This window comes from Thalassophryne amazonica, chromosome 11 (genome assembly GCF_902500255.1).
Source record: "Thalassophryne amazonica chromosome 11, fThaAma1.1, whole genome shotgun sequence".
In the NCBI taxonomy this organism is placed as follows: Eukaryota; Metazoa; Chordata; class Actinopteri; order Batrachoidiformes; family Batrachoididae; genus Thalassophryne; species Thalassophryne amazonica.
The window spans coordinates 38,704,311-38,719,834 of NC_047113.1; the positions used below are offsets into that span (position 1 = coordinate 38,704,311).

General features: G+C 49.1%; 1 protein-coding gene across 1 annotated transcript in view; it reads right to left on the reverse strand.

The window, feature by feature from the left end:
• Positions 1–15,524, reverse strand: part of atp10b (ATPase phospholipid transporting 10B) — a 56,926-nt gene that overhangs the window by 19,496 nt on the left and 21,906 nt on the right. The window contains exons 9-13 of the mRNA XM_034181750.1: positions 12,111–12,260; positions 960–1,482; positions 780–880; positions 574–700; positions 320–504 (exon numbers count right to left, since the gene is read on the reverse strand). Coding sequence (XP_034037641.1) covers positions 320–504; positions 574–700; positions 780–880; positions 960–1,482; positions 12,111–12,260 — 1,086 coding nt within the window. The remainder of the gene's footprint in view (positions 1–319; positions 505–573; positions 701–779; positions 881–959; positions 1,483–12,110; positions 12,261–15,524) is intronic.

Here is a 15,524-nt window from a genome sequence, read left to right on the forward strand (position 1 = left end):
CTTGTAGTCATTGAGCAATTTAAGTCCAAAATCTATTTTCTAGATTCTGTGGGACCATTGTGCCAGGGTCATGGATCAAAGTAGGTGCTTCCAGACATTTTCAGGAAAAGTGGATGGATGGATGGATGGATGGATTGATAAATTGGTATGTGGTTCAAACAGTCTTGTGCAATATTGCAGGTGTGTATGAGTGCTCCTTAAATTCCATGTGAACCTCATAAGCACTTTATAAGAGATCCACAGTGATTTATTAGCTGATGCTGGACAGTAAGAAAAAGCAACTAAAAGTCTACTTTGAGTGGGATAGAATGCTCAATACCTTGTTTTTGCAGCTCATGTTGATCAACAGGTCTTCCTCCTCCAGCAGCTTGCAGGCATAGCCAATGTTGATGGCTGTCTCTGGTTTGTCACCTGTCAGCACCCAGACATGGATTCCTGCCTCCCTCAGAGCCACAATGGTACCTGGGACATCCTCCTGCAGACGGTCCTCAATGCCCGTGGCCCCTGCGTTACACAAATCAAATTATAATTCACAGCGTGCGATTAAGGTGAGCGAGTCTTTAACAGTCTTACCCAACAGGGTGAGGTTTGTCTCCATCTGCACCGCAGTGTCCATCATGAGCTGCTCTCTGTTTTCTATTGCAGCCAGAGCCCTCTGTCTGTTAACTGACCAGACTTCAAATACTCTGTCACTCAGCACCTGCAGCATTCAGCAAACATATCCAAAAGAGCTCCTTTTGTAAAATAAATTTTGCTGGAAAACACATGTGAAAGTGCACCTTCTTTGCAATGCATAGCGTACGCAGACCCTCCTTAGCGTAGCAGTCAAGGTGCTTCTGAGTATCTATTGCTGTATTCTTCTGTTTGCCACTCAGATGTTCTGGAAATTATGCAAAAACCCATTAAAATGTGTTTGTTGTAGTAAATGCACATATACAATTTTTTTCATGCGCACACACCTGCATAGGGTGCACCAAGTAGCTCCATGATAGCATAATCTGCACCTTTAGTGTACAGCACATACTCTTTGGTGATTGGATGCCGCACCAACACAGACATCCTCTTCCTGTTGGAGTCAAAAGTCAAGGTGTCCAGCACCTCAAACATCAGCTCGTCCCCAGTTGGGAGCCGCACTGTGACGCTGCGAGGCGTGCGACCCAGCAGGGTGACGCCGTATGCTCTGGCTGCGTGCACCAAGGCCGCCTCATCTGGACTCTCCGCCTCGTAGCACAGCATGCCTGTGAACGCCGAAGCGCTATCGCTCCAGGGTTGAAGATGAAGGGAATTTGTGTCTGTGGTGTTTCCAGGATTTTGCAGTTTTACAGGATCAGGAATTTGGTCTAACTCTATAACCAAGTCTTCTGTGCCGGAACTCTGAGGTCTCCTCTTCCAGGAGGTGAAGCTTTTACGAAGAAAGCCAGCTAGGTTGAACAATGCATCGAGTGGATTGGTTTTTTGAGAGGAGGGTAGATACCCACGCACCTAAAAAGAAACAGTTTAAATTATCTGACATGTACTGCATTTATTTTTATCTTGTCACTTAAAGGGACATCATAATAGACAAAAACGAGTGTAAAGTCATATGGTCGATGTAGTGTCTGACATAAATAACAAATATAATCCTACAATTGGCTGCACTTCTTGCCTCTTTGTCTGAAATGAAGTGAAGGGTAAGTTTTATCACAGTTTGTTTGTTTGTCTGATTTCCATTTATTTAATTTATATAGCGCCAAATCACAACAAAGTTGCCTCAAGGTGCTTCACACAAGTAAGGTCTAACCTGAGTAACCCCCAGAGCAAGTACACAGGCAACAGTGGTAAAGAAAAACGCCATCTCATGACTTGAGGAAGAAACCTCAAGCAGACCAAACTCAAAGGGGTGAAAAAAGCCAGTTCTAACAGGACTTTGACCTTGAAATTTTTTTCCAAGATTTTCCTTCTTGAAAATGTTAATTCTGTGAGCACATTTTATTTGTGTGTGTGTGTGTGTGTGTGTGTGTGTGTGTGTGTGTGTGTGTGTGCATGTGTGTGGCATAGACAGCCAAGTCTCACTTTTTTTTCATCCTCCTGTCACAAAATGAGTCAAATTTTTCATGACGGAGATTTTTTTTTAACTCACTATTACTAACCCTACTCCTACTCCAACCCTAACCATAACCACCCCGAATGTCAAATGTTTTATAATTATTTACATTTACAATCAGCTTTTCCTTTGGTATAGTCCAAAGTGGCTGAACCTGAGATTTTGGTAAAAATGCAGAAGAGAAAAGTGATTTCCAACATGACAGCAATCATGTAACCTTTGTCAATTGCTGAAATGTTTTTTAAAGAATTGTTTTGTGCCATTGTTTCCAGTCATAGAAAGTCCAGTAAAAGGTGGTCATTATTCTCCAACTGGTTTCCAGTATAAAAGCTGTTTGAAAAAAAGCCTGCCACAATCAAATCAAATCAAATGTAATAATTTCTATAGAGCCAACCATGATGAGATTGCCTCAAGGCACTTTACACAACACAATACCGAAAACAGAGATAAAATTGAATAAAAAATTAAAAACACAATAAAAAGACAAAACATAAAAGAGCACAAGAATAAAAAAAAACATCATAACACAATAAACCTAATGATAAAACAAGGAAAACTGTTGTGTGGGCCGCTGAAGAGGAGGTACTGCTGGCCCACCACCACCAGAGGGCGCCCTGCCTGGAGTGCGGGCTCCAGGCACCAGAGGGCGCCGCCGCCTCACGGGAGCAGCCTCGGTGACAGCTGTCACCCATCACCTGAGACAGCTTACGGCAATCATCAGTGGGGTATATCAGCAGGACGGCATCTCCACCTCATTGCCGAGATATCGTTCTACCTGGAAGGTAATATTCTCAGCTGACTGCTTGACAGTAACCTTTTGTGACTTTTGTGAGTGATAACAGACCTTTTTTCCAACGAGAGGTGGAGGTAGCTTTCCTGCCGTGTGGATTACTGGGTGCAAACGTGCCCACCTTTAATTGTGTTTTTGTTCCTCGCCAGCAGTACCAGGTCCGACACGCGGAGGCAGTGGCCACCTGGGAGTTCGGGACTTGGCGGCTCCAGTATACCCGGGGTCCTGTGGCGGAGGAAGCCGTGTGGTACCGGTCTTACCTTGGAGAGGCGTCTCCTATCTTCGAGCCTGCCCACACGACACTTTTGTAAATTGACTGTTGTCCATTTCTGTGATTGGTTGTATTCGTTGTGCACATTCACAACAGTAAAGCGTTGTTATTTGACTTACTCCATTGTCCGTTCATTTGCGCCCCCTGTTGTGGGTCCGTGTTCCTACACTTTCCCAACAGGATATCTCGGCCAGCGTCATGGATCCCGAGGGGCGTCAACCGGCTGTTGAACGGCCAATGGAAGAACAAGGCGCACAGGCGTCCGCAGGAGGGGTAATCGGTGAGTTGCAGCGGATCCTCACCGCTTTCACGACTCGGTTAGAATCGATGGCCGAGCAGAACGCCCTCCTGAACCGCAGGGTGGAGGCTCTCGCCGCGCAGGTGGAAGCGCGCCCTCCGGGCGCCGCTGCGGCTCTCCCTCCCGTAGACCCTGTGCGTGACAGCGACGTTCCACTGGTTGTCCAACGACCCCCCCCACCATCCTCTGAAGCATACATAAGCCCCCCAGAGCCGTACGGAGGCTGTGTGGAGACGTGCGCGGATTTCCTTATGCAGTGTTCGCTCGTCTTCGCACAGCGTCCCGTCATGTACGCGACCGACGCTAGCAAGGTAGCTTATGTGATAAATCTGCTTCGTGGTGAGGCACGCGCTTGGGCTACAGCGCTCTGGGAGCAAAAGTCACGGCTCCTTCAGACATATGATGGGTTTGTGAGGGAGCTCAGAACAGTGTTCGATCACCCTAATAGAGGAGAGACCGCTTCAGCCGTGCTGCTGTCAATGAGACAGGGGCGCCGGAGCGCAGCTGCCTATGCAGTCGACTTCCGCATCGCGGCTGCGAGGTCCGGCTGGAATAACACTGCCCTCCGTGCCGCCTTCGTAAACGGACTGTCATTGGTCCTCAAGGAGCACCTGGTGGCTAAGGACGAACCGCGGGATTTGGATGGGCTTATCGATCTTGTCATACGATTAGACAATCGGTTAAATGAGCGCCGTCGGGAACGAGACGAAGGGCGTGGCCAGGCACGCGTCGTCCCTCTCCCTTCCGGTTCCGACCGCGTTCTGCCCTCCCCACGCTCCACGGCCCCTGCGCTCCGTGCGATCACAGCTCCCCCTGCTGACGAAGCTATGGACACGAGTAGGGCAACATTTAGGGCACCGGTCACACAAAGGAGGCTGGCCCGCGGAGCGTGTTTTGTTTGTGGCTCGATTGAGCATCAGGTACGAGACTGCCCCGAACGGTTAAACACCAACGCCCGCCCCTAGACACTGGGCTAGGGGGGGGCCGAGACGTTCACGTGGGACACACCCACATCGCCACACGACTCCCAGTTACAATCCTTTATGAGGATTTAACCCTGAAGGCCCCAGCACTGGTGGACACGGGCTCAGAAGGGAATTTGCTTGATAGCAAATGGGCCAGGGAGATAGGGTTCCCTCTGGTGGCGCTTACCTCGCCTGTGCAGGTACGGGCACTAGATGGCTCCCTACTCCCTCCAATCACCCACAAGACACCACCAGTAACTCTGGTGGTGTCGGGGAATCACCGGGAGGAGATCGAGTTTTTTGTAACTCCGGCCACCTCCCGTGTGATTTTAGGTTTTCCCTGGATGTTGAAGCACAATCCCCGGATCGATTGGCCGTCCGGGGTAGTGGTCCAGTGGAGCGAGACCTGCCATCGGGTATGTTTAGGTTCCTCGGTTCCTCCCGGTCCCAGGCCAGGGAGGAGGTCAGAGCCCCGCCCAATCTAGGGACGGTGCCGGTGCAGTACCATGACCTTGCGGAGGTGTTCAGCAAGGATCTGGCACTCACCCTTCCCCCGCACCGCCCGTATGATTGTGCCATTGATTTGGTTCCAGGCGTTGAGTTCCCGTCCAGCAGGCTGTACAACCTCTCACGACCTGAACGCGAATCAATGGAGACCTACATCCGGGACTCTTTGGCTGCCGGGTTGATCCGGAATTCCACCTCCCCGATGGGTGCGGGTTTCTTTTTTGTGGGGAAAAAGGATGGCGGATTACGTCCATGCATTGATTACAGGGGGCTGAACGAAATCACGGTTCGTAACCGATACCCCTTACCCTTGTTGGATTCGGTGTTCACGCCCCTGCATGGAGCCAAGATATTCACCAAGCTTGATCTTAGGAATGCGTATCACCTGGTTCGGATCCGGAAGGGAGACGAGTGGAAGACGGCATTTAACACCCCGTTAGGTCATTTTGAGTACCTGGTCATGCCGTTCGGTCTTACAAATGCTCCCGCGACGTTCCAAGCATTGGTTAATGATGTCTTGCGGGACTTCCTGCACCGATTCGTCTTCGTATATTTAGACGACATACTCATCTTTTCTCCGGATCCTGAGACCCATGTCCGACATGTACGTCAGGTCCTGCAGCGGTTATTGGAGAACCGGCTGTTTGTTAAGGGCGAGAAGTGTGAGTTTCACCGCACCTCTTTGTCCTTCCTGGGGTTCATCATCTCCCCCGACTCCGTCGCTCCTGATCCGGCCAAGGTTGCAGCGGTGAGAGACTGGCCCCAACCCACAAGCCGTAGGAAGCTGCAACAGTTCCTCGGCTTTGCGAATTTCTACAGGAGGTTCATTAAGGGCTACAGCCAGGTTGCTAGCCCCCTGACAGCCCTGACCTCACCAAAAGTCCCCTTCACCTGGTCGGATCGTTGCGATGCCGCGTTCAAGGAGTTGAAACGGCGCTTCTCGTCTGCACCCGTTCTGGTGCAGCCCGATCCTAGCCGCCAGTTAGTGGTTGAAGTGGATGCCTCGGACTCAGGGATAGGAGCTGTGCTGTCCCAGAGTGGGAAGACCGATAAGGTCCTTCATCCGTGTGCCTATTTTTCCCGCAGGTTGACCCCGGCTGAACGGAACTATGACGTCGGCAACCGAGAACTCCTAGCGGTGAAAGAGGCTCTTGAAGAGTGGAGACACCTGTTGGAGGGAACGTCCGTGCCGTTCACGGTTTTCACTGACCACCGGAACCTGGAATATATCAGGACCGCCAAGCGGCTGAATCCCAGGCAAGCCCGCTGGTCACTGTTCTTCGGCCGTTTTGACTTCCGCATCACCTACCGGCCCGGGACCAAGAACCAGAAGTCGGATGCCTTGTCCCGGGTACACGAAGACAAGGTCAAAGCGGAGTTGTCGGATCCACCGGAACCCATCATCCCGGAGTCCACTATCGTGGCCACCCTCACCTGGGACGTAGAGAGAACCGTCCGGGAGGCCCTGGCACGGAGCCCGGACCCCGGGACTGGACCAAAGAACAGACTGTACGTCCCACCAAAGGCTAGGGCTGCAGTCCTGGACTTCTGTCACGGCTCCAAGCTCTCCTGTCATCCAGGGGTGCGAAGAACCGTGGCAGTTGTCCGGCAGCGCTTCTGGTGGGCGTCCCTGGAGGCCGACGTCCGGGACTACATCCAGGCCTGTACCACCTGTGCCAGGGGCAAGGCCGACCATCGCAAGGCTCCGGGACTGCTACAGCCGCTGCCCGTGCCTCATCGCCCCTGGTCCCACATCGGCCTGGATTTTGTCACGGGCCTCCCGCCGTCCCAGGGCAACACCGTGATCCTCACGATAGTGGACCGATTCTCCAAGGCGGCCCACTTCGTGGCCCTCCCGAAGCTCCCAACGGCCCAGGAGACAGCGGACCTCCTGGTCCACCACGTCGTCCGCCTGCATGGGATACCATCAGACATCGTCTCTGATCGCGGTCCCCAGTTCTCCTCGCATGTCTGGAGGAGCTTTTGCCGGGAGCTGGGGGCCACGGTCAGTCTCTCGTCCGGGTATCACCCCCAGACCAACGGGCAAGCAGAGCGGGCCAATCAAGAAATGGAGCAAACACTGCGTTGTGTGACAGCCGCGCACCCGGCGGCCTGGAGTACTCATCTGGCCTGGATCGAGTACGCCCACAACAGTCAAGTGTCATCAGCCACCGGCCTCTCCCCCTTTGAGGTGTGTTTGGGGTATCAGCCCCCGTTGTTCCCGGTGGTTGAGGGAGAGGTCGGTGTGCCCTCGGTCCAGGCCCACCTGCGGAGGTGCCGTCGGGTGTGGCGTGCCGCCCGTTCTGCTTTGTTGAGGGCCCGGATGAGGGCGAAGACCCATGCAGACCGGCGGCGGACCCCGGCCCCTACGTATCGCCCCGGGCAGGAAGTGTGGTTGTCCACAAAGGACATCCCACTACAAGTGGCCTCCCCCAAACTACAGGACAGGTACATAGGACCGTTTAAAATCCTCAAGGTCATCAATCCCGCCGCAGTGAGGTTTCAGCTTCCAGCCTCACTGCGGATCCATCCAGTGTTCCATGTGTCGAAAATCAAGCCCCATCACACCTCGCCCCTCTGTACACCCGGTCCGGCGCCACCTCCTGCCCGGATCATCGATGGCGAGCCGGCTTGGACAGTGCGCCGGTTGTTGGACGTCCGACGGATGGGCCGGGGCTTTCAATATCTGGTGGACTGGGAGGGGTACGGCCCTGAAGACCGCTCCTGGGTGAAGAGGGGCTTCATCCTGGACCCGGCCCTCCTGGCCGACTTCTACCGTCGCCACCCGGACAAGGAGGCGCCCGTTGAGGGGGGGGTCCTGTTGTGTGGGCCGCTGAAGAGGAGGTACTGCTGGCCTACCACCACCAGAGGGCGCCCTGCCTGGAGTGCGGGCTCCAGGCACCAGAGGGCGCCGCCGCCTCACGGGAGCAGCCTCGGTGACAGCTGTCACCCATCACCTGAGACAGCTGACGGCAATCATCAGTGGGGTATATCAGCAGGACGGCATCTCCACCTCATTGCCGAGATATCGTTCTACCTGGAAGGTAATATTCTCAGCTGACTGCTTGACAGTAACCTTTTGTGACTTTTGTGAGTGATAACAGACCTTTTTTCCAACGAGAGGTGGAGGTAGCTTTCCTGCCGTGTGGATTACTGGGTGCAAACGCGCCCACCTTTAATTGTGTTTTTGTTCCTCGCCAGCAGTACCAGGTCCGACACGCGGAGGCAGTGGCCACCTGGGAGTTCGGGACTTGGCGGCTCCAGTATACCCGGGGTCCTGTGGCGGAGGAAGCCGTGTGGTACCGGTCTTACCTTGGAGAGGCGTCTCCTATCTTCGAGCCTGCCCACACGACACTTTTGTAAATTGACTGTTGTCCATTTCTGTGATTGGTTGTATTCGTTGTGCACATTCACAACAGTAAAGCGTTGTTATTTGACTTACTCCATTGTCCGTTCATTTGCGCCCCCTGTTGTGGGTCCGTGTTCCTACACTTTCCCAACAAAAACAAAAAATAGGTTTTCAGTTTCGATTCAAAAGGCTCCACATTATCCGATTGCTGTATGTGTACCGGGAGATCATTTCACAGAGCTGGAATATAGGAGGAGAAAACACTGTGACCGGCAGACTTTTTATTCACTCTGGGAACACACAAAAGTCCTCCTGCAGAATGCACACAAAACCACTCAGAATATTTGATCAACACTCAACAAAAATATAAACGCAACACTTTTGGTTTTGCTCCCATTTTGTATGAGATGAACTCAAAGATCTAAAACTTTTTCCACATACACAATATCACCATTTCCCTCAAATATTGTTCACAAACCAGTCTAAATCTGTGATAGTGAGCACTTCTCCTTTGCTGAGATAATCCATCCCACCTCACAGGTGTGCCATATCAAGATGCTGATTAGACACCATGATTAGTGCACAGGTGTGCCTTAGACTGCCCACAATAAAAGGCCACTCTGAAAGGTGCAGTTTTATCACACAGCACAAAGCCACAGATGTTGCAAGATTTGAGGGAGCGTGCAATTGGCATGCTGACAGCAGGAATGTCAACCAGAGCTGTTGCTCGTGTATTGAATGTTCATTTCTCTACCATAAGCCGTCTCCAAAGGCATTTCAGAGAATTTGGCAGTACATCCAACCAGCCTCACAACCGCAGACCACGTGTAACCACACCAGCCCAGGACCTCCACATCCAGCATGTTCACCTCCAAGATCGTCTGAGACCAGCCACTCAGACAGCTGCTGAAACAATCGGTTTGCATAACCAAAGAATTTCTGCACAAACTGTCAGAAACTGTCTCAGGGAAGCTCATCTGCATGCTCGTTGTCCTCATCGGGGTCTCGACCTGACTCCAGTTCGTCATCGTAACTGACTTGAGTGGGCAAATGCTCACATTCGCTGGCGTTTGGTACGTTGGAGAGGTGTTCTCTTCACGGATGAATCCCGGTTCACACTGTCCAGGGCAGATGGCAGACAGCATGTGTGGCGTCGTGTGGGTGAGCGGTTTTCTGATGTTAATGTTGTGGATCAAGTGGCCCATGGTGGCGGTGGGGTTATGGTATGGGCAGGCGTCTGTTATGGACGAAGAACACAGGTGCATTTTATTGATGGCATTTTGAATGCACAGAGATACCGTGACGAGATCCTGAGGCCCATTGTTGTGCCATACATCCAAGAACATCACCTCATGTTACAGCAGGATAATGCACGGCCCCATGTTGCAAGGATCTGTACACAATTCTTAAAAGCTGAAAATGTCCCAGTTCTTGCATGGCCGGCATACTCACCGGACATGTCACCCATTGAGCATGTTTGGGATGCTCTGGACCGGCGTATATGACAGCGTGTACCAGTTCCTGCCAATATCCAGCAACTTCGCACAGCCATTGAAGAGGAGTGGACCAACATTCCACAGGCCACAATTGACAACCTGATCAACTCTATGCAAAGGAGATGTGTTGCACTGCATGAGGCAAATGGTGGTCACACCAGATACTGACTGGTATCCCCCCCCCCAGTAAAACAAAACTGCACCTTTCAGAGTGGCCTTTTATTGTGGGCAGTCTAAGGCACACCTGTGCACTAATCATGGTGTCTAATCAGCATCTTGATATGGCACACCTGTGAGGTGGGATGGATTATCTCAGCAAAGGAGAAGTGCTCACTATCACAGATTTAGACTGGTTTGTGAACAATATTTGAGGGAAATGGTGATATTGTGTATGTGGAAAAAGTTTTAGATCTTTGAGTTCATCTCATACAAAATGGGAGCAAAACCAAAAGTGTTGCGTGTATATTTTTCCCTCAATACTTTAACTGTCTTAGTTACTTTGACTAGTGTATCATAAAGAGCAATGCAGCCAAGGTTAAATAAATTTTAAAAATGCCCATTCATTGAACACACACTTTATGCACATTTGGCAGTCATGGCTTTTGTCGAGCAGAACACTGGAAAACATGGAGACGAGAGCCGGTGTTGGATCATATTTTGACAAATCTCATTTAGGAAGGAGTGAGAAGTCAGACTGGCTGCTGCCAGTGTTGTGTTTAAGGTTAGAGTTACAAAAGCCTCCTGTATGCTAAAATGCTGTGGGGGATTATCAGCTCAGAGATAAATAATTCACCACGATAATGTCGCTTTAAACAGAAATATTGTTGTATGGCTGGGGGGGCCTGGCTGCCGGTTTGTTTGCCTTTTGTGTTTCCTCCCAGGTGGCATGCATTTGGGACTGAGTGGCTGTGTTGCTGAGGCTGTTAGGACTTCACCCTGATCACCTGCGACTCGTCAGGACTCACAGCTGAGGTGCATCTGGAGGGATTGGAGTATGTTGGCATTTAAGACTGAGGTGCCCAGTGTGCATTTGCCAGAGACTCGACCTTGTGACCAGACGGGTGAGATCGTCGTCTTGGGAGCCATCTCATCAGCAGCGGACGCTGAGAATGTCCAGGTTTGATGCACGGTCTGTGAAAGAGGAGAGGGTGAGGTCTCACGCTCGTCAGCACACTTCCTGAGGTACGTTGGATTTTGTGACTAACAGTTATACAGTCAGTAAATGTGGTGTCCCTCACACCTTATTGTATTGAGCTGTATGTTAGTCATGTATCAGCTTCCCCTGCGGTGGTGATTTGTGAACTGGATGTTCCATGCCTGCAGGTTGGAAGCTGATCAGTAATCAAGCCAGGAAGTGTTTGCTGTTTGTACACCTTTAAGTGTTCTGTGTGTAGAGTGTGGACTCACATAATGGTTCCTTCTTTCACAGACTCGGTTGTTGCGGCCACCTGGGGGGTGTCGGCGGGGTCCTTGGGTCCGAAACAGCTTCTGGCTCCGGACCATTAGCGCTGCTGGGAGCGCACCACGCCAGACCGCACCTTTTATTATTATTATGATCACTGTTATGTATTAAATTCAGTTAGCCTTTGTACCGTGCTCTGCTTATTTCATACTGGGTCCTTCAAACGCTGGTCGGTTCTCCGAGCTGCGTCCGACACATAACAAATATGCTGTGATAATGGTTGCTGTCTTTTAACCTTCAACCGACTCGATGGATTAATTTATGACAGCAGTCAAATACTTACATTTTTGATTCATATTTTTAAGTGTCTGCCAGTTGAATTCTTAGTTAATCATACTCTGGTAGGACAGCGCTCTGACGTGCTCTGGCGTCTAAACGGGACTGTTGGCCCTGAGCGGTGCGACGCTCTCTTGAGTTGCCCTCTAGTTAAACTGTGATATATGTGGAGTCTGATCAGGAGAACAATCTGTACTTTTTGTGCTTAAACTTGCAAACTCAGAGGAAAAGCCTGTTTGTTTCTTCTGACCATTAGCGCTCCAAACGCTGCCTTCAGGAACAGTCAGTGCGCAGGTTAATGAAGGCTGCCCTGATTGCCCCCCATGAAATCCTCCTTTACTGTGCAGCTAATTTAGTGAAGACAACCACTTCTACTGCACCCTTAAAGAGCTACGAAGGAAAATAGGACTGGCCGCTGATAGGAGAGGGAAATGTTTCCACTCACAAATAGGCTAAATAACACTTTTACTAATAAATTATCTGGAAAATAAAACAACAGAAACTCCAAACTGTTTTTAAACTTTAAGTTTGTCTAATTTATAACCACGAATCCTCCATCCATCTATCCTTTCTCCATCTCCACTTCCCATCCACAATCACAGTAAGTGCTCACCCTCTGTCTCTGAGGCGTTGCTATGGAAACCACCACCGTGTTGCAAATGGCGAGAGCCAGAAAAAAGTCCAGGTACGGATCCGTGGTCCGGATGTTGTCTGCAGTGCTGACGCGCCGCAGCAGTTTTTTGTCCGGAATCACCTCAGTTTCCTGTTGGTGCAAAGTTTGCGAATTAAACACGACTGCTGACAAAGAAACAAAACTGCACGCTTCATATTTTTCAAAAAAAAAAAAAAAAAAAAAAAAAAATCAGCAAATAGGGCATATTTCATGAGGGTTTTCACCTGATTAAACTCACACACATTTCTGCACTGATTTAAACAAGACCAAAGATTTTCGGAAGAGATTTGGGCTCTGTGCTGAGCAGCACCCTGAGAGTTTTACTGCCTCAGCTTGTTTTTCTTGGCCTACACATTTTGGCCTGTGGGTAGAAATAGAAACAGAGCTACTGTACGAGTGCATCAAGATGATGATGACTAATCTATAGTGCACATTTACAGTTTACGTGAGACCCACACTCTGAACCAAATGGTGCTCAGCATGACCATATGCCCTGTCACAGATACGGGGGCGATGCTGAGCCAAAATGGATGTGCTCATCGCTGACACCTAGCAGCTTGGCCATCTGCAGCGCGGACTGCGACTGGGAAGTCATGGAGCTGTGCAGTCAAATGTGTTTTTAAAAGCCAATTTTGGACACTGGTAAAGGTTAAGTGTACTAAAAGAAGAGTTTTTTTTCAAAATAATAAGAAACATTTTCCATCTTGTCATTATGGGGTGTTGTGAGCAGAATTTTGAGGGAATTTTCTAATAAGGTTGTAACATAAAGTGAAGCACTGTGAATACTTTCTAGATGCACTGTAGACAAACACATTCACACCCGCATGCACAATTTAAAGTTTCCAATCCACCTAAGCTGCATGACAGACCTGGAGGGAACCCACACAAACGTGGGGAGATCATGCAAACTCCCCACAGAAAGGTCACAGGTGGGAATCAATCCCAATGACCTTTTTGCTGTGAGGCAACAGTGCTAGCCACCAAGCCACTGTGCTGCCCTTGCTATTATTGTAATTCACATATTTTCATTGGACCTATGATAGATGAGCATCATGTCCATGATGCATCCTCCTTTTGCTCAGTACATGGTGGGAAAGCCTTCAGCCCCCTGAGCAGGATAAGCACTTGAGAAAATAGATGAATCATTTTTACATTTCCATAATTGTAAATGCATTTATCATGACTCACACAGCACTGAGGAAGGAGTAACTCATTTTGTGTTGTAACAGAAAACCTCTCAACATGCTCACGGGGTTTGTTCTTGTCAAGAAGCTCTTATGCGCACTGCTATGCTACATTCATCACATTTGAACTTGAACCCTTTTTCTTTCTATTTCATGCTCCTCAGTCATGATTATGACTGTGAGAATACTTTAATGAATAATAATATCTTTAGGGTTCCTCCAGGTGGTGTTGAATGTGGACTGGAGTTAACCTGCTGTATGAGCTTTCAGATTGCACTTTGCAGATGTGATCCTCCAAAGCCAACTTATCCGGGACGTTCTTTCATTTTTGGTTTATTTTGCTGGTTTTGTGTCACGTTACCATTACGTTTACTCTTATTCACCCAACAAATTTATTCTTTCACCATCCCTACAGTTCAAGTACCTGGTTACTACAGTTTGCACAAGCTTTACTAAGTACAAAAAGATGCTTTCTTTACTTTTCCAAGGAGAGATCACTCATCTGATACAAGTAATATTTAGCTTCAAACTGCAAACATGTAAAGGTGTGACAGTGGATGCTGGCGTCTGCAGCAAGAGTTTGAAACTGGGGTTGCTCCTAATTTGTTTCATGTGTTGGATTATATTTTTGTCCCTTTGACCTGCTGCAGTTTGCCAACCAGCCCGGCATCGGGGTGGGTGATGCCATCAACAGTGTCACATCTGTCACATGGAGAAGCCTGGGAACACTGTGAGGATCATGTTTTTTTTTTATTTCTCCAGTGTTGCATGCAGCCTGCACTCCTGAGGGACAAACTGCAGCTGGCAGTGGTGGACCTTCACATCACAACCTGGATTGTGATCTATAAGACCCATTGACCACAGTATGTGAGGACCCAAAATTGGAGGTCTGCAGCAGAGAGACCCCCAGGGAATGGCTCTGTCTCAGTTTCTCTTCACCCTATACAATACACCGCAGACCTCTCTTACAACTTCCCCTCATACCACCTGCAAAAGTTCTCTGATGATTTTATCGTTCCCTCATCTCAAATGAGGACGATGGGAAGTACAGAGAACAGATACAGGACTTTGTGGTCTGGTGCCAGTGGAACTACCTCCTGAAAAATGCAGGGAAAGCCAAGGAAACGGTGGTGGATTCTGTCAGCACAGACACTCCTTCACAACACCGGTGAATATTCAGGGAGTGGATACTGAGATGGTGACATCCCACAAATACCTGTGTATTCACCTAAACTCAACTGGACTAACCACAGGAAGGGCCAGAGCATGTTCTATCAATTGAGGAGACTGAGGTCATTTGGGGTGCAGGGGGCAGACCTAAGGGCCTTATACAGGGTGACCCAAAAAACCCCAGAATCCATATAAATGTTAATAAATCCTACAAAGGTTCCACAAATTTGTGGAAGACTATTGCTCCAAACCAAGGAAAAGACATATTGCCTGGAATCCTAGTTCACCAACAAATCATACCATTTGGAGCATATTTTGGAAAGAATATGACTTTTATGCAAAGAGACCAAGATAACTGAAACTTTGGAGAATGATCGTACACAGACTGAAGTTTACGGACCTTTGTAGGATTTCTTAACATTTTTATGGGTTCTGTTTTTTGGGGGTCACCCTGTATATGTCTGCAGTGGCATCAACCATCTTCTTTGCTGTGGTCTGCTGGGTCAGTGGCATATCAGCAGCAGACAGGAAGAGACCGTACAAAGTGAGAAGAAAGGCTGGGATGCCGCTTTGTGCCCTTCTCTACTGGAGAATTAGTCTCACCCGGGCTGCTACAGGACACTTACACAGCACTGATTACTGGGATGATTACAGGAATATCTTGTCTTACCATAATGTTAGTAAGTGAAAAATTATTCATTCAAGTCATGTTAGCATATGGCTTAGCTCATTCATTGTAAAAATAAAAATGTTTCAAAACCCTGATACAAAAATAAACCACTGATTCTACAACATTTCCAGGAATCTTAATTCATTATATTATATGCCCCCATAATGTATTTGTCCATATTTCAAGGTCATTCTTCCAAACATCTGTTGGCTGCCAGTATGGTCATGGCTCCAGTCCTGCACCCTCTACTAAATGTCAAGGTGTTGCTTCATTGTCCAGGCCATAAGCAGATCTGTGATTCATCCTGATGTTGCTTTTTGTGAGCATGTA